The 26,698-nt window shown below is 34.4% G+C and overlaps 1 protein-coding gene across 1 annotated transcript in view; it reads left to right on the top strand.

Moving 5' to 3' along the window:
* The window catches only part of CORIN (corin, serine peptidase), a 149,579-nt gene that overhangs the window by 84,324 nt on the left and 38,557 nt on the right, over positions 1 to 26,698 (top strand). Inside the window, exons 5-11 of the mRNA XM_049789828.1 lie at positions 554 to 661; positions 4,373 to 4,483; positions 5,643 to 5,759; positions 7,417 to 7,524; positions 15,917 to 16,148; positions 20,267 to 20,412; positions 22,443 to 22,550. Coding sequence (XP_049645785.1) covers positions 554 to 661; positions 4,373 to 4,483; positions 5,643 to 5,759; positions 7,417 to 7,524; positions 15,917 to 16,148; positions 20,267 to 20,412; positions 22,443 to 22,550 — 930 coding nt within the window. The remainder of the gene's footprint in view (positions 1 to 553; positions 662 to 4,372; positions 4,484 to 5,642; positions 5,760 to 7,416; positions 7,525 to 15,916; positions 16,149 to 20,266; positions 20,413 to 22,442; positions 22,551 to 26,698) is intronic.

The following is a 26,698-nucleotide window of genomic DNA, read 5'->3' as shown; positions in this document are numbered from 1 at the left end:
CTATATCTTGGATGGAACTAGAGCGTGTCATGCTAAGTGAAATAAGTTAGAGGAAAAAGAGCATGCTGGGTTATCTCTATTCATATGTGTATACAAAAAAACAAAGCAGGAAATGGATGATGTGCAGTGAAAATATGCCCTTAGACTGATCACAAAACCAGGGTTACCAAGTAAAGTGAAGCAGGGATGAGGAGGGAGGAGACTAGAAGTTATTTAGGGAAAGTTTTGGATACTTTGGTAGAAGAAATACAGTAACTTTATACACAGAAAGCATAAACACTACCCCCTTCTAAAGTATGCTGCTTCAATAATAATGATGTTAAAAATAATAAAATAGCCAAACTGATTAGGGGCTAAGTCTTGATTCTTTTGTCCTTTGTTATGTGACCTTGTCACATAAACTCTTTGGATCTTTCTGCACCATCTTCTCACCTGTAAAACAACGGAGTGGACCATATTACCATAATGTGGTAATCTGTGCTTTTATTCAATAAACTAATACTACAACATCCTTTTTTATTCTGGTAACACAGGGGATCTTTTTTATTTGCAGATTGCAGTGAGAACATGTTTCACTGTCACACAGGCAAGTGCCTTAATTACAGCCTGGTGTGTGATGGCTATGATGACTGTGGCGACCTGAGTGATGAACAGAACTGTGGTAAGTCACAACATTTCCTGAAGATTTTAATTTGAAGTTACAGAAATTTACAGCAAAAAATTCTAGTTCATTGTTAATATAATTACAGGTTCCATTACTAAAAAAGTTGATTTCTTAATTTTTAGAAGAGGGTTTTTTTTGATTGTTTAAATTACTAGTCTAAACTTAGTATGCCTGGAGCCTATAGTTGGTCTTACGACAAGATGCTTCAAGGGTAGGGATTCCTTATTTTTAGGGCAAAGATTGTTTTCTTTTATTTTCTCCAACTTTTGATGCACCTATGCAAAAAACTGTCATCCCCCTTTTATTTTTTAGATAGCTGTTCCACCTACTTCATAGAAAAAGAAACACAAATTACTTTTTTTACCTCATATGTCTGCATTTTTCTATAAAATTAAGAAGAAAAAAAGGAAAAGAATGGGAGCCAGGGGCTAAGTTATCTCAGGTGAATTGGTGGAGATAAAAAAGAACAGAAATAAATATCCAAGCCATAGTCAACAAACAACAAACAAGAATCAAGAGACCCAAACTATAACAATCTAAACTTAAAGTGGGTCTGTTCTACTGGCAGGTCATTGGGCAAAGGGTGGTAGTATAGGATGCACTCTGGGAATATTGGTGAAAAGAGGTTGACACTGGTGGTGGCCCTGTTTCATTTTAAGTTTGAAATACAACTATCCTTTGTGTATCACAAGGATTTCAATAAATTAAAAAAATTAAGAAAAAATAAAAGGGGGCTGGAGCGGTGGAGCAAGGGGTAAGGCATCTTCCTTGCATGTGCTAGCTTAGGAAAAACCATGGTTTGATCCCCCAGTGTCCCATAGGGTCCCCCAAGCCCGGAGTGATTTCTGAGTGCATAACCAGGAGTAATCCCTGAGTGTCACTGAATGTGGCCCCAAAACAAAAACAAATAAAAATAAATTACTAGTCTAAGTCAGGCTTTTTGTGAAATTGCATACTTCTTAGAACAATCCTACTCAACAAATGTTCAAAAATAGATAAAAAAAAAAGTTATTTTTTTACTCAACCCAAAGTCAATGGCAATAGAATCAACCCAAACTACAACAGGCTATCCACAAAAAGGACTAGCATTCCAGGGGTAAGTGTGGAGACAGGGGAAGCATGCTAGAAACAGGGGCGGTTAGAGGTTCAGCAGTGGTGGTGGGAATTGCCCTAATTCACTGTCACTATGTATCTTCAATATAACTGTGAAAAACTTGAAATTCACATTGGTCTCAATAAAAATGATAAAAAAAAGATGAAAACAAGTTTTTTTAATGCCTGAAGGTATTTTGTAGACAAGTATATAATCTGTGCCTAATTATATGTAATCAAAGACCAATTCTTTATTTGCCAAATACTGCATAACTACTTCTGGTAAAAACACCAGAGGTTAAAACAACACATTTGTTTATGGGCAGAAACGATCTATTCTTTTAAACAATAGAAGCAAACGCCTTTTAAGGAGCTGCATTCAATTCTGAATGTCATCATGTGAATTAAAACCAGAAAAATTTCTTTTGATAATTTATCTTTTATTTTGGCATTAGCTTTTGGATTTTAGGTTGTATATTATTGAGTGACATAGGAATTCTGTCATATTAACAAAAGGTCACTCTGGATGAGGAGGGACACTGAACTAAAAAAGGAGAGCCAGTAGCTAATGCTAGAGAATGTTGAAGGGAATTCTGGGAACGGATCAGGAATATGATTAGTGGGATGCTTTGAAGTGGTGAGTATCAAAAATGACTTTGTTCTTGGAAACTAGGTAGATTTTAGAAGCCCCTGTCTAGCTTGCTTTCACCACATTCATATGATTATTATAAAGTACTTATTTAAGTAATTTTATGAACCACTAGATAGATAAGGATCAACTTCTGAGATGAGTCATGAAAAAAAGAACAAGAGGCAATTACAACCATGTGCATCATGACATCTGTAGTTGTAAGAGGTCTTGGAGTTCATCTGTTTCAAACCCCTAATTTTACTAATGAGATACAGAAGAGAAGATGGTAAAATATTGAGGAGAGTATTAAAGAGCAGGACTTGAGTATAGTTAGGAGCTAAATGGGTTGGTAGAGAGGCCAGGGTAAAGGTGATATATGAAAAAAGATTGATCTTATCATTCAGTATGATTCATTTAAGGGTAGAAGAATATCATGAATTTTTACTCTCTTAGAGTGACTGCCAGATCTAATAGCAACTGCTACAACTTTCCGCAAGCCTCTGTTCCAGCTCATGGGCAGCAGACTGAGCACTTCTCTAGTGACTGTAATTCCTGCTAAAACAACCCACGACTTTCTATTTTTCTCTTCTTTGCACTCTAATGTTCCTTATACTTTTCTTTGCTCCATTATGTCCTTTAAGATCCATGCATTCCCTTGGAGTCTATGTCAATGGTACTGTTAATGGAATCATGTTACATGTTACCTTTGCTTCTGAATGAATATGTTATTCATGTATCCAAAAGGTTGCTTATAAAGTTATCCCTTTGTAGTTACTTAGTCTTTTGTCAAAAAAGCAAAGCAAAGCAAAACAAAACAAAACACCCCCACATGTGTGTTCTACCACACCTGTAGATCCTCCTCTCTCTGGAAAGAAGCATCACTTGCTTATATGCTCCACCCACCCCCTAGACAATATATAATTTAGGAGTGTTAAATATTTTCTAAAAATAATTAAAAAATATATCCTGAATTGCTTACCCAGAAATTCTTTCAAGTATGAGTTTTTTAATTAATGTAGCTTATAAAGAGTAAATTAAGAAATCCTCACAACTGGGCATCTTTTTCCTATTGGCATGAGAAGAGACATAAATGGGGCTGGTACCACAATAAAGTTGCTTCTCCAAGGAGAGAGGGCACATTGAGGTGGGGGCTAGGAGGACCCAGATAATGAGGCAAAAAAACCTCAGACTTCCCATTTGGCAATCCCACAGTGAATTTTATTGCTCTGGTTCCAGTTGTGGATTGTGTCATGGGTCATATTTTGGTAACTCGTCCTTGTAAGGGTCAATCTGCAGAGGAATGAGGGGTCTGAAGACGATGGTTCCAGTTGGAAAATCTTTGTTGGTTTGCATTTTAAAATCTGGCTGATGCAATCAGCATAACCACAAGGAAATTGTCCCAATTTAAATAATCTCTGTGACCAAAAAAGGTCTCTCACAGATGATCTGACCTGTTTATCAGATGTCATCATTTCAAGCATGTTTTATAGTCCTCTTGACAATACATTGTCCACCTACACATGATCTGGGGCACTATAAATTGCTAGACACTGGCACCCTTCCCTTTACCTTTTTTATTTTTACTAACATTTGCTCAGGAGAGATGACATATTTGCCATCTCAACTTGCCATATAGAGCTAAGTTTCAGTTCTTAGAAACACAAGTACAGTGTCAGAAATACTATAAATAAAATAATTAAATTGTGAAACCCAAATGACCAGCAGTGGAAAAATCACTATATTTTGGTAAGGTAAGAAATTATTAAATAAAAAATGAAAACAAGCTATGGATCGAGAAAAAGCTGGAAAGTTGTTATTTATCAGAAAACAGACAGATCCTGGGAAGTGACAAAAACATACCCTTTAATGTCATAATGTCATAATAAAAATTACTGAACGTTTAAATACCCCCCCTCCCAAAAGATATACTCCCAAAAGTTGTCATGTTGGTTCTTTACATGCTCAGGATATCTTGTTTTCCTCAGATTGCAACCCTACCCAGGAGCATCGCTGTGGGGATGGGCGCTGCATTGCAATAGATTGGGTATGTGATGGAGACCACGACTGTGTAGATAAATCCGATGAGGTCAATTGCTGTGAGTACCACGAAGATCTTAATTTTGCTTAGTTTTCTATTTCGTCTAATAAGATATATACTCCCTCAGCCATTCTCAAGGTTTGTTTTTTTCTAAACAGCATTAAAAAGGAAATATCTTGATACTTTGGGTCTAGGTAATAAAGATAATTGAGTGGTGGGAGGACAACCACAGGGTAGTGTAGCCAACATCACATCTCTTTCTCTAAAAGTTCAGGCATAATCTGGCTGCATTTTCTAAACCTTGTTTGTTTTCTCTCTTTTTTGTTTCCTGTATCCTTTCCACATCAGTGAAGTTCTCCAAAGCTGAGGGTTTTCTTTTTCAGATATGTAGGAGTGTAGTTCATCTTCTCTTTAGGAGCTCCCAAACTTGCTCTCCTGTGTGATTGGGAAACAAACAAACAAAACAAAAAATAAAAAGAATGGGTAGCTTTACCATTCAACAGTAACTCAGTGAAGATTGGGACCACATAAAATCTCAATGCTCTAAGAAGGAATAGACAACCTTCAGGATCTTGAAAGTTAATCTTAGTAGGTGGTTCCTTTCAAGCATCTGATATCATACTCAAAGTTTGAAATGAGGTGTTTATTGGGTTTGTAAAAGGTGGTTATACAAGTTTGTCTACACATTAACACTTCACTGAATCACTAGGTTGGGTTTGGATAGAAAGTCAAATAGGGCCTTGAATGCAAAGCAACTTGCTTGCATATTTTGCATCTGGTCAAAACTTTCACAGGCATCAAACATTCTATACTTCCCTTAGTCTAAGCAAGGTAAGTAATACTTACTTTACAAATTGATTATGAAAATTTGGTATTTGGTGCATAATATTCTTGATATTGTTATTATTGTAAACTTTAAATAAATCATAGCTTTGATTGGTAGCAACATTACTTTCCCACATGAAGTTACCAGAAAACATTAATTTTCAGTAAGTGCTTTTAATAAGGCTAGAGTCATTCAAGAAAGAAAATGTTCTGCTCCAAAATGACTTGGAATTTGTTTTTTATTTTGTATTTGTTTATTTTATTTTGCAGATCATTCAGACATTAAAAACATACCTATTTTGGGGAGGCTAGATAAATGGGGTCATTTATGTAATTTACAGACTGAAAACAATACAAGGAAATAAAGTGACTATTCCTTGGGAATTTCCTAGCTTGTCTCAGCCAGGGTCTGGTGGAATGCAGAAATGGACAGTGTATCCCCAGCACATTTCGGTGTGATGGAGACGAGGACTGTAAGGATGGAAGTGATGAGGAGAATTGCAATGACAGTAAGTGTGTGCTACATTCCTTATTGATGGTCCTTTCCTTGGAACAGAGCAGAAAGTTGAGAGTTCCTTCATGCTCCAATAACATTCCCACATAAATAATTCCAAATTGCTTCATGCAATGGTCCTCATAGCCCTGGCTTGACAGAAAACACTTTCTTGTGGAAAAAATCATTCTTATGCAATTTATACTGAGAAATTATTTCCAATTAATTAGAATTGGTTAGCAGTAGAGACTCAACAGTTCAGGCAGATTCAGAGAGGGAACAATTGACCAATGATTTATCAGGAAAATAGTCATCATGATTAGGAAGCAAAAAGGGAAAGGAAACGTCTAGTGTGGAGTAAATGTTAATGGTGATCTTTGGCTACTTCCGCTAGACAAAGAGGGAAGCAAAGGTCATTCTTTCAGGACTTAGCTTCTATTGAAGATTTGGGTCTTCACAATTTCAGACTCTTTCCAATTCATTTCAGCTACATTCTGCAGTGGCTTGAGTTATGATCTCTTGAAGCACTTTCTAATTCCAGTCTTTGCAAACTTTTCCAATTCCAATTGCTTGGGAAGACCAACCTTTCCCAATTGACTCCTTCTGCATGAACAATTCCTTTTAGCACTAAGCATTTACTTTAAATACTTAGTGCCTCACTTGCCTTGTAGCAATACTTAATAACTGTTGAAATAATGAGTACATGATGTAATCATTTTTAAGAGATTCAATTCATTAGCCTGCTTACCTTGCAATAAATTTAAATTTGATGACATTTGAGACAGAGATACCTCTTTTCTGCAAGGCTATGCTGTTTACTGTTACACAATAATGCTACATATTATCTTTGATTAAATATAAGAATGATTATATATAATTTATAACTTGAGAATTTTCTGAAAGATTTCAGATGACATGTCTAAAAATGATCGACTGTAGTAGGAGAAAATAGAAAGAAAAAGGCCAGTGATTTATGACTTTATCCATTTAATCGACAAATTAGTAGGAAATCAGTGAGAAAAGCAATTCCTTTTGTATATACCTTAAGGAAAAGCTATCAGGCTGGCATTATTGATGCCATTTACTAGGAAACAGAAACCCAATTCTCAGATCATCACAGCTAAGCTTTCCAAGGACACACAGAAAATATGGATAGCAGCTGTGTAAGATTTTTATTAAGACAATGTATCTTTTCTGTATTCATATTAGGGTCCTCTTTGGCTTTAAAGCAAGCTTTATATTCTTAGAAGAAAAAGTATAATTGCTATCAAATTAGTATTTAAAGTAATGTTATTAAATAGTAAAAATTACAAGGTCTTTATACTGACTTCCCTATCATAGCACTTAACATTTATCTTGTGCTCAAGTCTACATATTTTTATAAATGTAAAACTTTCATTTTCCTAAAACATAACAAGTTGTTTTTGTGTTTCTTTCTAAGAAACATTTCTTCATTTTTACAGACCCTTTGGAATAACCATATTGTATTAAGCTGTCTGGAAAACATACAGAAATGTACTATACAACATGTGTTCAATATTTTGGGGAAAATTGGAAGAAAATTAAATTTGTGTCATTCTTCACCTTCCCTAGACATCTTGAGCCTTTAGATCCTGATGTAAAGAAATTACGGATGATGAAAGTGAATGTGTCTCCCCCACCCCCTCTTGTAGGTCAGACTCCATGTCAAGAAGGAGACCAAAGATGCCTTTACAATTCCTGCCTTGATTCATGTGGTGATAGCTCTCCCTGTGACCTGAGCAACAGTCTGAATAACTGTAGTAAGTACAGCAGCTGACAAATGCAATCACTGTGTCAGGATATGCATTTAGCCTTTTTCTTTTGCACTGACATGAATATGATGAAGTCTGGAATCTCTCAACAAATACACATTTAGAAAATTTTTGGAAGATTACATGTGGTAGAAGAAAAGGAACAAAATGGTCTTAATTAACTTAAATCAAAAACAAATTGCTATTGTGAATGGGCTATCAGTTCATATTGTTTAATATTATTATTGTGAATTTCAACTCAACATCAGCTCCTATATATTATTATCATAGTTCCATCTGAAGACAGATATGAACTTCCTTCTTTTTAAAAATACATGGCGTCCAAAATGTAAGCTCTCTCCAAGAAATCAATATTATGAAGTTTGTCTAAATGGCTATATAAAACCTTAGAGTGTCTGTTCTTCTGAGGAAATCTATTCTCATCTTTCCAGGAACTTTTCTGACCTGTAATTGTTATTATTTGCAGTCATTTTTTAGTTTGTTTCTGTGACAGTGGTATAAGCAGGTGGTCCCCTTGCTGCTAGCGTTTAGAGGAGGAATGTTTAGGGGACTATACACAATATTAGAACCATAGATGATGAATACTCACAGGAAATTTGAATTGAATCTGAATTTCTCCCCACTTTTACAAGACTCTAATTTCTAGTGATTATACCTTTCACCTGGGTTCTGCTTTTATATTCTTCTCATTGGTTTTACTTTTATTTGTTATTAAATTTTTTATTTTTTGGTTTTTGGGCCATACCTGGTGACGCTCAGGGGCCACTCCTGGTTATGCACTCAGAAATCACTCCTGGCTTGGGGAACCATATCGGATGCCAGAGGATAGAACCACAGTCTGTCCTAGGCTAGCACTGGCAAGGCAGATGCCTTACCACTCCACGCCACTGCTCTGGCCCCTTGCTATTAATTTTTAACTTCATCTTTAGTCCAAGACATAAAGTTTAAAGACAGACTATCTGCTTTTTATGGACCAGAGGGAATAACTCTGGTTTTGTTTTTTTGGTTTTGGGTCACACCAAGCTGTGCTCAGGGATTACTCCTGGCTTTGCATTCAGAAATCACTCCTGAGGGATTAGGGGAATCATAAGGCCAATACTTTATCCATCTGTATTATTGCTGTATTATGAACTCAGACTGATGAAACTTATTTTATCTTTCATGAGCACTTGATAGCTTTTAGTATGAAAACCCAGTACTTAGTTTTCTTCTGTCTCCCACATGAGCAAACTGTTCAGATGAATATTAGTTCAACACCAAGTATGCTGCATTTTCTCATTCAAAACTGATTAAAATGTATGTGTATATAGCTTATTATGTGCATATGTGTGTACACATATGTGTATGGAACCTGTAGATATATAGGTCCTTTTTCACTTTTCTGATCTCCCAGTGCACCTGGAGGTTTTTTTTTTTTTGCCTTAAAGTTGGAAACAATTATTTCTAACAGGGACAGTGTAATCTATAAGATGTGTGTCTTGTTAATACAGAGGAATACCTGGCATGGCCTGACCCTTTTCATTAAACATCAATAAGTTGAAAGAGCAGCGTCTGTGTTCCATTTTGATGGGGAGAAACAATGTGTAAGCTATCCTATTGTCTCTGTATTTGGAATATTTCAAAAATGTTAAAATACATCTAAAAGAAATAACATGGATTCGAGAAGAAATTTCAATGTGCTGGGGCGCATTCTTTGCAGGCAGAAAGCCCAGGTTTGATCTCTAACACCATATGATCCCCAAACAGCTATCAGGTTGAAACCCCCTATAACAGCAAAACAAAACAAAACAAAAAAGTAGAACAGAAGTTTTAGATAGGGCATGCATCAATTCTGGCTCACAACCAACCATTAGTGTGTTATTTAATGTTCCAGAAATTGAAATAGTTACTGGGTAATTTGTTTCTGGGCTACACTCATCAGTACTCAGGGTTTACTTCAGGCTCTACTCTTAAGAATCACTCCTGGAAAAGCTGGGAGGAACATATGGGGTGCTGAGTATCACACTTTAGCCACGTGCAAGGGAAGAGCCCTATGCACTGTATTCTCTTCAACTTCATATTGAGCATTTTAATGATGAAGAGGAGAAATGTGATTCCTGCCTTTTCAGAGATACGACTTTGGTGTTTTTCTTTATGTTTTTCAGATGCACTCAGTTTCCCTAGTATCTCACTGGCTCATTCACTTTCTCATTCTTCATAAAGTTCTTGGCAAATTTTCTTCATTATTTTTTTCAGTGAACATTTGAACTTTTATATTTTGAACGCTGATCCCTGGGCTCATCATTAGATCTTCCTTTATTCTCTACTCTTGAAAAAAGTGTATCTAGTTATTTCCAGTTTAAAGCAAAGGTGTTAATTCTTATTTCTTAAAGAGTTTCAGGGACATATGTGAGCACTTAGTTCTCTCTAAAGCTCAGAAAGGTTGCACTTCTCTTAGAAATACATAACATTATTGAAAATGTTATTGGTTACTAGAAGATTCTTGCCAGTATTTAACACTACTCTCTGTTAGGCTCCAAAGCATAGTTGCACAGTATTCTCCCAATTGAAAGACTGAGACTGTGGATACACTTTTGGGTGAAGTCAACTTCTCACTAGAGTTGCTGGGAGTCTATAATTAAAATACAATAAGTCTGTAATTTTCCAGAAAGGCTGAAAAATCTCCTCTCGATGATATGGTATACTGAGAGTTCTGAAGTTTCATAGTATCATCCTGCATATGTAACAATGTTGAGACCTCATGAAAGGCAAAATACAGGACAGTTTTGACTTAGAGAATAGGAGCAGTAGTGTTATTTCTTTTCTCTAGTGTGAAGGAACTAATCCATTGAAGGAACCAATCTGTCTTATAAAGTAGCAATACAGACAGCTGGGAGAACCTGTCAGAAAGAGCAGCTCCCTGTGGGCTGGAACAATAATACAGAAGGTATAGGGCACTTGCCTTGTATGCATCCAAATCAGGTTTGATCCCTGGCATATCTGAATTAATATTGGTCCCCTGAGCTCACCAGGAGTGATTTCTGAATACAGATTCAGGAGTAACCCCTGAGCACAGTTGGGTGTGACTCAATAACCAAAAACAAACAAAATCAACAATAACAAAAAAGCGTAAGAGAGAGAAGCTCCTGGATATGTTTATCCCCACCACACTGCACCCATGATATCCCACCATGACTGTATGAGCTTCCGTATGACTATTGTACCTTGAGACCTTTCCAGAGCTTCCTGTAATGCTCCAGAACCTTTATTTCTATGTATTTTTCCAACAACAACAACAACAACAAAGATGTTTTGAATATTCTTTGGAATAATGTTTTATTAAATCTGAAGTTTTATTTTTGAAATAAAATTGGGATAATGGTTTGATAAATTTGAATATTTTTAAAAATAAAATTGCTTACTGGTCTGTCAGTGCTCACTAATCTGTCAATTTCTTATCTTTTTTGTAAGATCTAGTTTAAAGAAATGAAGCTAATGGAGTAAGACTCAATATTGGGAGCAAATCATAAATGAGTAAAGTGGTCTTGATAGAAGTATTCCCAAATGAAAAATAAATAAATAAATAAATTGAAATTCATTACACTGTTACAGTTAGTAACAGTGAATTAGTCAAGGCAGCGACATCACCCACCATGACTGTATGTGGTTTCTAATGAGAGAACACCACAGTGCTTACCCACAGCGTTGCCAAGGGAAGAAAGTCTAATCCAGAATTTGCATTAGGTTGTTCCTCTTGAAACAACTGTGAGGAAAGAGGCTAATTTTATTTCACTGGGAACAGGAGTGTGTCTTCAGCAAAATCCTAGTTTTGGCATTCTCTGGGGTCAGACCTCTTGTTTTTTAATAGTTCAGTCATTAGAAAATAAAAGTGATAGAGGGGGACTCCAGATATTGTGAGAAATCAAAAAGACAAATCAAGTTTTTTAAATGTTTGGGCCTAGGGCCGGAGAGATAGCATGAACATAAGGCATTTGCCTTGCATGCAGAAGGATGGTGGTTTGAATCCCAGCAATCTATATGGTCCCCTGAGCTTGCCAGGAGTGATTTCTGAGCGTAGAGCCAGGAGTAACCCCTGAGCGTTAAAAGAAACAAAAAAACTCCAAAACACCAACTTTAAATGTTTTGGCCTAAATAGTAGTTCTTTGAGTACAGTACATACCAAGGTAATAAAAAATTTTAAAGTGAGGCAATGTATCTATGCTTCATAGTTATATATATATTTATATAACTGTAACTTACGATTTATACTCATAAGATAACTTGAATAACTACTCAGCATTTACTTGGGGAGAGGAAGTAAAAAATTTATAGGAGATAGTATATGGACGGGCATCTGAGATGTCTGGAAAAGTTCATTTTCACCTGCGTGACAGTTGCAAGTTATGAGTTATAATAATAAAAATCCATCAAACTATTTAAAATAATGTTAGTAATTAGAATCAGGAACTTGATGAAAATATTAATATTAGAATATCACAATGCTAATGATGTTCAAATGTGATATTTTCTCATGTAAACGACTTGAATAGTTTCCAATGACTTCAAGGTGATGCATCTTGATAAGAATATAACACATTTAATGAACTGTCCCATCTTGAATAACTTGGACAACTCTTGAATAACTTGAATTATCTTGAATAACTCTTGTCTCAGACCTTGAAAAATGTTATATTATTGAGGCTGCATCAGGGTCATTCATTTCAACCAATATTTGTTAATTCTCACTGTCTTAACTTTGCAGGAAAATAGTCTTGAGACATTGAAGCTTTCTCATATTTGTGAAGAGAACTCCCTCTAGTGGCTTTCTTAAATCAGGACAGTGAGTGAGTGTAGCGCTTAAGATTCAATACTTTATTGATGCCATATTTATAGAATTTTAAGTTGGCAGATATCTTGAGAGTTTATCTTGCTTAGCATTATGTGAAGAAATAAACACAAAATTCAATCTGCATTTTCACATTCAATAAAGATCTCAAAAATAATATATGACCATAATTTCATCCTTTTATCCCCCTTGGCAACTGAAACACTTTAAAGTTATATCTTATCATCTTATCCTATTTGCTCTCCACACATAAAACTTATCTATGCCATATATATCTTAATCAAATAAATAAAATAATACTAATAAAGCCTGTAAAAGAAAAGGCATATCTAAAGAAGAAAAGATGAAGTCAGAGATCAGTTTGATTTCATATTTAAAAAATTACAGGTATATTAAAAAACAGGAAAAATTTATTTAGATCTGTGTTTGGTTGTAAGTTTGTCTTGAAAAATGACCAATGCAAAGTAACTGAAGAGAAATTGAAACTTCAAAATTCTAGTGTAGGAAAAACACACAGGCATTTTTATGTAAATGCTTATATGTGGATATATATGTAGATTTTGTAAGTGCTTATATGTAGACATATAGAGATATGTGTGTACAGATGAGCAATTAAAATGCAGGGTGGAGCCATTGCCCTTCTGTAAGCTTTAAGAGAATATGGGAGTAAAGCAACTAAAAAGATTATGAGCTTTTATTTCTGTTTTTTAATTCTTAAAATTTTTTTAAATATTTTTAAGCACCATGCTTACAAACACATTTGTAGTTGGGCTTTAGTTATACAAAAGATCACCCCCTTCACTAGTGCAAGGATTATGAACTTTTAAATACATCTTTGTATTGTTTTAATTCTTTCTACGAATGCATACCTGAAATCAAAATACTGAGTGTAATTTTTCTTTCACAAATCAAAGTAAATGGTAAACTGAACCAATCCCTCACTTCCTTTCTTCTTTCTAATTTACCTCTTCAAGATTATACCAATTTCACAGCATACCATATTCCTGAGTAAAATGACATTTAATTTTGCTTTGTCCATAAGACACTGAATCTGGCCAACATTAGACTTTTCAGTAACATCATCTCTGTGAATCACTCAGTACTAAGAGCTGTTTTATGATTTTGCATCATTATTATTAATCAATTTCCAAGTATTCCCCTTCCTACTCAAATACTTTAATTTAATTTGGATAATTAGACTTAATAACGTAAAAAGTCTTTGGTCAGTCTGTTCTAATTTTATCTGTTTTATTCAAGGCACCTGCTTGATTACCTCTATTTCCTCTGAAAAGGTAGCAAGTCTCCCACAGATGGAAAGAATCAGGGAGCATTTCTAGCAAGTTCTCCAAATTCTGCCCTAACCCTATCCATCCTAAAAAAACATCCTGAATCACTCTTGCTTCACCTTTTACCTCTGTTCTCCTGGCATTTATTCCAAAATGTCTTCCTTGCCCCCCGTTCCTTCGTCAAGTACCAACATGTGTGTCTCTTATTTATAAAGAATGTAGCATTCCTTAAATGCATACTGTATTTTTCATTGTGTTTATACTTCTCTCCACCCCCTTTCCTTTGTTCATTCTAGAATTTCTGTAGGTACATATTTTTGAAATCAACATATAAATTTAATTTCCAAAAATACTTCAGAAGTGTGTGTTGTGTTGTGTGTGTGTGTGTGTAAGGATGCAAGGAAAGGAGGTCAGATTATAGCAGAGAGCAATGAGCAGATGGCTGCCACATGTCTGAGATGCTCTGGACTCTGCAAAGACTCTTAAAGTACAAGAAGGAGAGAATGACAGGGTTGCAGAGGATTTTTTTTTTTTTGAAAAATACATGTGCTGATGCCTGTAGGATAAGAAGGAGTGAGTTTGTGAGTATGGTGGAAAAGGATTATTCCAGGCAATGATTACATTTGAGAGGTGCTTTTAAGTAGATCATGAAAAAAGAATCAAAAGAAAAGTTGGTGTACCTAAAAAGCTACTAAATACTTAATGTATGTGGTATCCAGTGATTGCATTTCTTATCATCTATGCCCCAGACACAAATACATTAAATAAAAATATATGCACATTCATGTTCATTGCAACACATAGTAGAATAGCCAGGATATGGAAACAACCCAACTATCCAATAATGAGGTGAAGGGATAAAGAAGTTGTGGTATATATACACATAATGTAGTACAATGAAGTTGTAATAAAAAAAGAAATCTTGTAGTTTTCTACACCTTGGAGGGGATGTTTTTTTTTTTATCATGTTTAAGGGAAATAAGTCAAAATAAGAAGGACAAATACCAGGTGATATCACCCCTGTGTGGTATAGACAGCAACAAAACAAGGGAATAGAAATTATCAAATAATGACAAAGTTTTAGTTTTGGTTATAAAACTGATATTTCCATGTAAGGAAAATGAAGACATAGGCTAGACATAATATGAGGTGTTGGGTATGTTGACAGTGAAGAGGTTCAAAACTACATCAAAACCAGAAACATTATTACTATTTTGAACATGTTACCTAAAACACAATAATATAGGCAAATAAATACCTGGAATTACCAAGTAAATATTTCTAATGAGATAGTCACAAATAATGAGGCAGGAAAGCTAAATTCTGTCTAAAGTGTGAACCAACCTTGGAACCTCAAAGCCTAGTGTCTGTATCTCAGGGACAATGGATAGTCAAAGGATTTCAGCCTCATCTTGCCCTGAAATCTTACAGTGTAATGCATTTATAAACAATAAAATATCCAAGTAAATAGATAGGTAATTGCTTATTAAGCCAAATTAATTGTTTTTAATGACTTTGGAGGTGATGGGAGAAATGTTCATTAACAATACATAATGAGACAATTTGGAATAAAATGAATCATTAAGAGACAGTCACTTTCAGATTAGTTGCACCAATGGAAAATGAGAAAAAGTTTCTGAAACAAGTATTAGTAATTCTACATACAAAATGAGCCTTATTTTGCACTTCATTGACAAAGTTACTTAGATTTTTGAGACAGTGTTACATATTAACCTTAGATACTTTAAAGAATGGAAAGAGTCCGGAGAAAGTACAATGAGTAAGGTACATGCTTTGCATGCATCTGTTGCATCTGTCCTGGATTTTATCTCCTACACAACATATGGTTTCCCGAGTTCTGCTGGGAGTGTCCCTGAGTACAGAGCCAGGATTATACCCTGAATATTTCTGGCTATCGCCAAAATCAAAATAACAAAGGAATCAAATAAAATTCTAGTCTTTAATTTTTTATTTTTGGTTCTAACCCAGTTCTAGTTTGTATAATGGTAAGTGATAATGATGACATAAAATCACCTATATTTAAGGCATATTGACTTTATAAACTTTATACTTATTTATTTACTTATATAAAAGATAACACCCTCACCTATTATTTAAGTGCTTTATATATGAATGGGAGACACAGCATAATCTCATGCAACACTTTATTACAACCATACATCTAGTCTTTAATTTTATAAGCTAATTTAAAAATTGCTTTACAAAGGTGTGACATTTATATTTATCTATATGTATGCTTTCTTGTTAGGTCAATGTGAACCAATTACATTGGAGCTCTGCATGAATTTGCCTTACAACTATACAAATTACCCAAATTACCTTGGTCACAGGACTCAAAAGGAAGCTTCTATCAGTTGGGAATCCTCTCTGTTCCCTGCACTTGTTCAGACCAACTGTTACAAATACCTCATGTTTTTTGCCTGCACCATTTTGGTACCAAAGTGTGACATGAATACAAGCCAGCGCATTCCTCCTTGCAGGTAATATAATGGGATTTCCCCTAAAATCTTCATTTTTCAACCAGGAATGAGCATGAGAATAAAGCCATAGTTTGAGTTTAAATCAACTGTATATTGTGAAGGCACTCTGCCCTTAGTAATTTACACATTCAAAAGATATAAAGTAGAAATTTTAAAGTGAATAATTGAATAGGAATTTATTTCTAAAATACCAATTGAGGAATGATTAATATATCTGATACTAGTACATAATTTTAATAAAATAAAATTATGTGCATTTCATTTTTGTAGAACAAGAGGTGTTAAAAAATGAATATTAGCAGAAGGATAGTGCCTGCCTCTTTTTCAAGCAAAACTGATGTGTTTATAATGCTCCTTCTGAGAGAACTCAAATAACTAGGAAGATACGCAAGGCAATTCTTGGGAAATAGCTCATCAGGAGCTATCACATCAGTATTACAAGTTGGGAACGAATGGTACTGACATTTTTCTATTTTGTGTGTGTGTGTGTGTGTGTGTGTGTGTGTGTGTGTGTGTGTGTGTGTGTGTGTGTAAACTATAAGACAGAGTTTCAACTGGGTGGGTTTAAGATAGAAGTGACATCTAATAGATTAGGAGTACTAATTTGGAGTTTGCTGACTCTAATTCTAGCTCTTCTGTAGCTGCAATACAGTCTCAGACAGATTTCTTAGTTTCTTTACCTGCAAAATTAGTCTACTAATTTTGTTGGGTTGGGTTTGGTTTCAAGAATAAATTAATACAAATAAGTGAAAAATGTAAGTAAATTACAAATAGATTGTAAAATCTAAATAAACACTCATGACTGTTTGGCTCATGTGTAGGCAAACATGTTAGGGGCAGTAGTGAGAGAATGCCCATATACAAGATGCCCATATACAGATGACTGTCACAAAGTACTGCTCTGCTCAGTACTGTTTTCTATCATGGAGTGAATGTACAAATGTGCCTGTCTAAATGTCAGTAGTAACTATGAAAACCATATGTGGGGATTAGAAGTCTGAGAGCCTTAATAAAAAATAATATCAATAACTTGAAAGATGCAAAAATAATAAATTGTGTACTAAATATTTAATAAAGACAAGGTAAGAATATCTAAAGTTAAGACGGGAAATGATAAAATTTAAAAATAACCTGGGGAACTGAATGAATGAATTATGCACCTAGAGAGGGAGAGAGTGAAACTATTGGTTTGTGCCAAATTAATTCTAAAATGTTTTTTATTACATGTCTTTTAAAGTATTGATAACAAAACACCTATGAATTTTATGCTAAAAATTATTCTTAAACATTATTTTGCTTTGCCAGGCATGATCAATGATACTGAATAGTTTCAGGGGCTCTTTACACATTTTCACATTTCACTTTCTGTTTATATGTGTATGAAAATTTCTCTAGTGTAGTACTCTCTGGAGCATATCTATATGCACATGTAAGTTATAATTTCAGGACTTCCTTTTCATATTAATTACATAAGAAAAGGGTCCAGAAAAATAGTACATCAGAAAAAGCATTTGCCTTCACACCACTAACCTAGGTTTGATCCCTGGAACTATGTATGGTCTCCTGAACACTACCAGGAGTGATCATTAAACACAGAATCAGAAATAATCCCTGAGCAGTACTGGGTGTGATTAAATTGAAATCATATTCAACATGTATTTTGGTGGACAACTTCTATATAAACTTATTGTTTAAGTTTATACCTATATATTTCAATTATTAACAAAGTATTTAACTTGTTATACTGTCTACATTTTTTTTAAACTTCCCCCCATATCTTCAAAATATACTTTGATGTAGCCTGTCCCATGAAAGCTGCTGTCTGAGGCTCAACACTACATAGTTCATAATAAAAATAGTGCCACCTGGAGTTGTAGTACTGCAGTCTTGTTCTTTTTATTTCATAGAAAAATAGGAAGTTGTAAAGTCAGATATCACATAGTTTATATATAAATAAGTCTTTCATATGACTTCATATGATTTCAAGAATTACATGGTATTTTGTATGAATACAGTTAGTTTAAAATAATAATGACACAAAAATATTACAATTTTTGGTACTAAGAAAGAATTTATAATTTATAATTTATAAATTTATAAATTTAAAATTTATAATTTATAATGATATCTATCCCCTGATGCTCAGGAGATATATGGTGCTAGGAATAGAACCCAGATTGACAGCATGATAGGGTAGGCAAACAGTTTATTTCTACACTACCTCTCTGAACCAGGTTATATATACTTTTTTAAAACTAAATAAGTAATTTTAGTAATATTTGAGGTAAAAATCATAGTCATTTTTCACAGAAGAAAGGAAGTATGACTAGACATGCTGAAGTCCTTGATTAGAAGTATTCTGAGAACAAATGAACTAACATACATGGAAGTACTCAGAACAAGTCTCAGCATATCTGTTTTTTTTAAACAAAACAGTACTTCATTTGGACCCATTTGATTTCAAGATGGTTAGAGTTGGAAGAAATCCTTACAACAATGGATTTAAGCAGAAGTAGTAGAAGCAATTCCATAGGTAAAAATGTTGGCATATTATATGACAGTCATAGAGGCCTCTAAATCTGAAGATGTAAATATAACAAGGCCCTTGATGGCTGATTATCCAAAATAATCTTGAAGGTTTCCCTGCTTGGAACAATAAAGTGAGGATGTGAGATTATAGAGAAATACTTCAGTGGGTAGATCACTTGACTTTAAAGCTGGGTTCAATCTCTTTTATCCCACATGGTCCTCCAAATGAGTGATCTTTTTACACAGAGCCAGGAGTAGGCCCTGAACACTTCTAGATGTGACCCCAAATCAATACAACTACTAATACTACCTCTATTACTAATGATGGTAATAAAATGTCAGAGTATGTGTCTACTTAAAATATGAAGAGAGAATGAGAAGGGCAAAGGACAGAAAACAGTGTCCCGGATTTCTCTTAAAAATAAAAACCTGCAACTAATAGACAAATAGGTTCTGGAGACTTATTGCATAAATCAACAATATCATGAAACCAACAACTTAGCTCTTAATTTTTCAAACCACAAAAATCCAAAATAATAATTATGTGATAGTTATGGTTAAATGACAATTATATATAATGATATGTCAAAATAGTATGTATATCAAATAATCAAAACTATATCCACCACTTATTTTCTCCCGCCGACCTTTGGAGGACTCTCTGAGGTTAAGAATGCTGAAAAAGACTATCTTTTGGAGAGTGTTATGATGCCTCCCAGATGAATCCAACTAATTATATTCTTATGGCTTTTATTGGACCAGGATATGCTCTTAACAATATTCCTGGAACAAAGGCCCATGATGAGACTTTATTGGCCAATTGAAATAACTGTATTCCCAAACTCCTTTCTCTTCACTATCACACTAATAGTCACATGCCTGATTATATTTCTCTCATTATTTTTTTGTTTTTGGATCACATCTGGTGGTACTCAGGGGTTACTCCTGGCTCTGAGCTCAGAAATCTCTCCTGGTGATACTGGGGGATCATATTGGGATCCAGAGATTGAACCTGGGTTGGCCTCGTGCAAGGCAAACATCCTTCCCACTGTACTATCACTTCAGCCCTTCTCTCAATTTTCTATACATAAGATGAATCTATTCCTTAGCTGCATATGGTCATTGTTGTCCTCCATGAATATGCATGAGCTCCTTAAAATTACTAATATTTAGGGCAGGGCTGGTACTTAAATAATCACTAAAATTCTGTTATGTCACTCTAACTCTGCTGGGTATAAAACCATATCCCCGTTTTCTTCCTTTGGTGCTTGTTCTATAACCTATGCTGGCTAGAAACATTTACCAAGTTCTTAAGATATTTCTTTACCAATAAAGTCTTTCTATTCAGTTTATTTTGTGATATTTTTGATGACCTTTTAAACTTAAATTTTCACAATGTGAATATCAAACATATTTCAATAAAAACAATCAATGAAATTTCTTTAAATCTTGAAAGCACATTGCTGGAAGATATTTTTTCTAGAGGGATACTTTGTGTTTTTGTCTCCTAAGGTAGATCCATATCCATGAAGCATTAAAACACAGCATGTAATCATTTCTGCTTCACATATTCTTTCTTTATCCTGTAGAGGGCTGTGTGAACACTCCAAAGAACGCTGTGAGTCTCTTCTTGGAATTGTGGGACTACAGTGGCCTGAAGACACAGATTGCAATCAGTTTCCAGAAGAAAACTCAGACAATCAAACCTGTCTAATGCCTGATGAAGATGTGGAAGGTTAATTTTTAAATTAGTTACCTAGGGACCTAACATAGTTATTTTTAATGTTCTCTGCTGCTGTTTTTTCTATTTAATTGCCTCTATTGGTAAATTAATCTTTAACTTTGATTACATTGAAGGAATTGGTGCTCCTCTACTAGAAATTATGATCAATTAAAATAAATTGAAGTGTAATTTAATATTTTTTTTATTTTAACCACAACTTAACTTACACAGCTTATTATTTTATTAATATTGTATTATAATTTTATTATTATTGTAGTTATATAGTATATATAATATTTATTATATATTATGGTTATAGTAGTGTGAAAGTTGATATGCAGATACTGCACTGTCACTTTCACCAAAGTGCTCAAGGACTGCCATCACTGTTTTTATGTCACTTATGGTACACTTCTTCCTACCCTCATATTTCTCCTCCCACTTCCTAACCTGAGTTTTGTAATACAAGACCAAGGATTTTTTTTTTTTTTGAGGGAGGTTGGTTTTTTGGTCACACCGGTAGCGCTTAAGGATTACTCCTGACTCTGCACTCAGAAATCAATCCTGGCAGGCTCTGGGGATCATATGGGATGCTGGGATTCGAACTACCATCTGTCCTGAGTTGGCTCCATGCAAGGCAAATGCCCTACTGCTGTACTATCTCTCCGACCCCAAGACCAAGGATTTATCATTGCTTTTTTAACTTTATATATTCCTTTGTTTCTCTTTATATCAGAGATAAGATCATATATTTGTCCTTCTTTTGACTTATTTAGATTAACATGATATCCTCCAGTACCATCTAAGTTGCAGCAAACTGCATCCTTTTATTTATTTATTTTTTATGGCTATGTGATATACAAAGTCCTAAGTTCGTTTTTCTATCATTGAACATTTAGGCCAGTTTCTATATCCTGGCTATTTTACTTAGTGTTGTAATAAGCATCAATGTGCATATATTTTGATCATTTTATTTCCTTTCTATTTATAAATTTATTTTGGTTTGAGAGACAAACCCAGCTGTGCATAAGGTTTACTCCTGGCTCTGCTCAGAAATCATTCCTGGTGATGCTCAGGAATCCAACCTAGGACTGCCCACTTGGCAAGGCAAGGCAGTTGTCTTATCTGATATACCATCCCATTTACCCAGCTCTTGAATATATTTTTTAAATGATTTTTGTGTGTGTTTTGGGAGTTGGTGCCAATATGTAGAATAGCTGTAGTATATGAAAGCTCTATTAATCTTTTTGGAAATCTCTAAACTGTTTCCCTCAGAGGTTGACCAGTTCCATCACAGTGAATGAGGTTCCTTCTTTTATTTATTTTTTTGCAACATCATCAAATGAACACTTATTGTTTCAGGTTTGTTTTATATGTGTTATTTTTTCTAGTGTTATATCTCATTTTTATTTTTATTTTAATTTACCTGGCTATAAGAGACAATGACCACTTTTCATAAGCCGTGATCATGAAAGAACTTGTTCTCCCCTCTCTACTTTTGAGTGGAATTATAAGGTTTTGTTATTATTATTAAAGTAACGCCTATTATGTATAGATGCTGTTTTGTTTACTATGGGTCATGAAGGTAATGATAACTATTAACTAATTTCTTCAAGTACACAGCATTTGGAGACATTGGCAACATGGAAGCATCAAGTAGAGGAAAAGAATTAGGAGTCTCTCTACATGTGGAAATATTAGTATTCAAAATATTTTGACATAGTGAGGATAGCTAGATTGTTGACTCACAGGGTATTTCGGGTTTCAGAAGCTGTACAGTAAGTTGTCAACTTGAGAAAGAAAGTAAATTGTTGGAAAGCATAAAAGCACTAAACAACTCATCTAGAGAGATGATGCCAAGAATTTTGAAAATACTGATTTGTGGATGGAAGAGAGCCAAATTAACTTTGGTTCTTTCTTTGTGGACAGGCATTCTTATCTCATGTAATAGTTCCTCAATAACATCTGACATGTAACTAGTGAACTAGTCAGTGATTTTGGATTTTCTGTTGACAGTAACATGGCCCATTGTTTTCTAACAGAATGCTCACCTAGTCATTTCAAGTGCAGATCAGGACGGTGTATTCTGGCTTCCAGAAGATGTGATGGCCAGGCAGATTGTGATGATGACAGTGATGAAGAAAACTGTGGTAATTATGTGCAGTCATATTTGATTGAATGTATGGTATTGGGAAGTTAGGCTGAGAACTGTATTAACCAATTCTGAAAGTTCACTGATTAAGTAATCACTCGGATTGAATGTGACTAACGTGTTTTCTTTTTGTATTATCAAAATACAAGGCAGACATTGTTAAGTGCTTGTTCTCTTGAGGATAATGTCTAGCCCCACATACTTCAAACTCTATTGACCATTCCTAAATTATTATGACGTACAATCTCAATGATATTGATTCAGACGCAACAAAAGGACACTTCAAAAGTATGAGGAAACACTTTTATTGAGAATGTAAAGTAGTTGTCATTTGTTTCAAAGCAGAATGATAGTGTCTTTGCACATGATTTCCATGTTAAATAGCATCGTGATCCATAAAGAGAGAGTTCAGGCTCTGATTTAAATTTTAACTGGAATTAATTATTTTCCCTTCTATAATTTTGTCACTGTTGGCAACGGATAAAATTCTTTATGACATTTATGACATTTCTGCCTTTTAAATCCAACATCCACCAATGGCAAGGCCAAAAATGTAATAGTAATTTAAGTGAAGCTTATTCTCATTTTATTCTTTTCAAACCTTTGTGCTTATAAATTAAAAATGTTTCAAGGAGTAGTAAAAGGACAGCACCCTTTACTAAACAACATTCTGGAGTAAAGCGGAATGAATGACATAGTAACCGAAGAATAGTTTGCCTATGTGCTTAGATTGTTCTCATTTAAAAAAAATTACACTTGTAATTGGAACACATAAGGCAATATGTCTTTTGAAATCATCTTATTCTTTTAACCTTTGAGATATGAAAGATTGCCTTGGCCCCCCAAATGAATTTTCTATAGTAGACATTGCCCTTCTGGTTTAGACAAAATGTCACAGACAATCTACTGAAATCTTATCAACTGCTATAAATCTGGACAAGTTCATCTTCTAGAAAATTAGAGCTGTCAGAATGATGGTACAATGACTGGGGTAATTTTATTATGGTGGAACATACAGAGTTTGAAGAAGCTCCTGTTGTTTGTGTATTTGTGGTATTTTAGGTAAAGAAATAAGTCAAAATGAATTGAATATCTATTATATAAGAGATTTAAAAAAACTATTCAATTTGTTCAGTAGGCTTTGACTTTATGGGCTATAGTTTTCTGAGGTGCAATTTAAAATAGATTATCTCTGACATTATAAAGTGGTTGCTCTATACTCAGTTTGGGTAGCAAAACCAAACTTTGCTGTAAGGAAATGAATAGTTGAGAAATATAAAAGCTTAATGTAGTAAAGAGCCTTCCCTAGACTCACAGTTTTGGGTACTAGAATATGTTCTGGGAGAAAAAAGACATTTAAAGCACTATAGGGTTTTAAATGTTAGGTGGCTAGTAATGAGTTTTCATCAATATTTTAATCACATAAAGGTATATAGGAGCATTGGAATCCATTTCTGACCTCTATAAATTTCGAAAAATATTGTTGGTGTCACAGAAAGCCATAGTTAAGAAAATTTATTTTTTTTGGTTTTTGGGTCACACCCGGCAGTACTCAGGGATTACTCCTGGCTCCACGCTCAGAAATCGCTCCTGGCAGGCACAGGGAACCATATGGGATGCCAGGATTGAACCACTGACCTGCTGCATGAAAGGCAAACACCTTACCTTCATGCTATGTCTCCGCCCCCCACTTTTTTGTTTTTTGTTTTTTTGGGTCACACCCGAGTTAAGAAATTTTAAAAGTTTTTAATAAATGAACACATTTTGCACTACATTCATTATTCCATTAGCTCTGAGAAAATTTTCATTGAATTTTCTAAAGTTATATAATTGAAATTACCCATGTATTCCTCTTTGAATAAATGCACATGTTGAAATGGACATGTCTGATGCATGGAGAGATCACTCCTAATGAAAATCAAATAACAAAATCACCTTCAAGAATGAACTGTTATGAAATCATATAGCTTTCATTTTGCCACTTTCTCAATTTCTCCTTGTTCTGTGGGAATATCCAACCTAGTAAAGTAAACAACAGTTCCAGTGAAGCTGAGTTACACAATGTACTTTATCTTTTTCTGATTTATTGTATCTATCGGGAACATGAAGGCATGTATATGCTTAGGCTTCACTGAATAAAGTGACATTTTAACTATTCACTCCCACACACCTGAAGTTCACTCATAACTCCTAATAATATCAGTTTGGTTTTCCCCTCAAAATAGTACTTAACTAATTTATTCATAAAATAATTAATATGTTAGAAATTATCTGTTTTCCAGTGCCACATATTCAGTAAATGGTATCCAAAGAACATCATTTCTAAATCACTTTTTAAAATCTGTGTGATAAAATTTAGCATTGAACAGCATTCTGAAATATCTCCTGCTTTAAATGTTTTATTGAGGTTTTATTATCAATATAATAGCTATAAAAGCAGCAGTTGAAAATATTGTTAGCACTAAAAATGTTTTTGGCAAGTATTTGGAAAAATTATACAAATCTGAACATTGTCATTCCAGAATGGCTTCATAGAAGTATGCTTAGTAGATATAAGTGATTTCCAGAATCTGCACTGTTTCAGGATAGAAGCACTGCATTGTTTTGGGGGTTGGTGATTTGTGGTTACTTGAACATATGCCAAGAATTTATAAGACTAAAACTTGATGAATTGAGATTATATTTTATCAAAAATTTCCCAATAATTGTTATCTAAGCAATAGAAAAAAACGAGATCAGGTCATAGAAATCACCTAGAAATTAAAATGAAAGGAGAGCTAAGGAAAATAATAAAGGAGGTTGTATTTCTGAGCTTTGCCATCATACTATAGATGTGAATTCGAGGGACTGAAGATCTCTTAATCCCTATCTACACTGAGTGAATCAGGCATAAGGTAGTTTCTTACTGTCTATTCAACCCAGGTCTCTTTACTGAGGCTTTTTAAATAAGAATATAACTAAAACTAATATCTTTTGATTAAAAACTTTTTTTTAAATTTTAGTTTGGGGGTTAGACCTGGGAGTGCTCATAATTTACATACTCCTGACTGAATTCAGGAATCATTTTTGGCAATGCTTGGGGGACCAAATGGAGTAACAGGGATCAAAACAGAGTAGGCTGCATTCAAGAGATTGCCTGAACCCCTCCTGTATCTCTAGCCCTCAAAGAACTTTTAACTACTATATAAATAAACTCTTACATGAAGATGGCATTACAGTCACTAATGAATCATTATTCTATGTGATAGACTAGACATCTCATGGAGAATTAGTGATGACACCAATGCCCTAGTCATTAAGTGCCTTTCTGTTTAAATGGTTACAAAATAAATGTGATTATTATCATTTGAATTACTATAATTACTATTCCTGTAGAAGCACAATTTTGAAGGCTTTATGTTCTGGAAGATCTATTTGTGTGATCTTTTATGAACTCATATGAAACTACTTCAAGTTTTTTTCCTTGTGAACAGTCAGACAAACATGCAGTAATTGTTTTTGTCCTGTGAGCAAGTGTGGTTGATGAGAAGAGATGCACTCTCAAGAGCTGGGTGGGTGCAGTAGGGGACTAGACCTCTGGATTTCTGTTTGTTCTATTATGGAATGAGCAACCTATGCCATTGGACAAATATAGACTATGTATGACAGACTTTTAGCTTTTTATTTGTTCAGGGACCTCTGGGACTCCAAATATTCCATGAATTCTTAATTCCAGGTTTTTAGGTAGTGAGTGATGTCTATTTATTTTCTTTACTTTGAAATGATAAAATACTTCAAGTTTAATTTAGGAGCCAGACAACATCTTATGATAGCTTTTTTTGATAATGTTTTCAATGACAATTTGGAAAAAGAGCAGAATTTTTCTTATAATGGATTTCGAGAAATCCAAGTCATTTGCCGACAGAACTTCTCTAAATTATCTGTACAAGGTCAGATAATATCCTGAATTATTTGTTCCAGGTAGGATGAAAAATAACATTTTAAAGGACAGCCCTTATTTGAGCAAATTTTGCATTGCACTTACTTTAACTCAATGTTCTTTTCCTGGAAATGCGTGACATTTTTTATTCCATATTTGAAATAAAATTCTATTTACAAGCAGGTGTGCTGAGGACTTGGCAGAGTGTTAGCTGCTATTTTAGGCAG

The sequence above is a fragment of the Suncus etruscus genome, chromosome 16 (assembly GCF_024139225.1).
Source record: "Suncus etruscus isolate mSunEtr1 chromosome 16, mSunEtr1.pri.cur, whole genome shotgun sequence".
Lineage (NCBI taxonomy): Eukaryota > Metazoa > Chordata > Mammalia > Eulipotyphla > Soricidae > Suncus > Suncus etruscus.
Note: the sequence above shows the minus strand (reverse complement) of the source record. Positions and strands in the feature narration are given on the sequence as shown.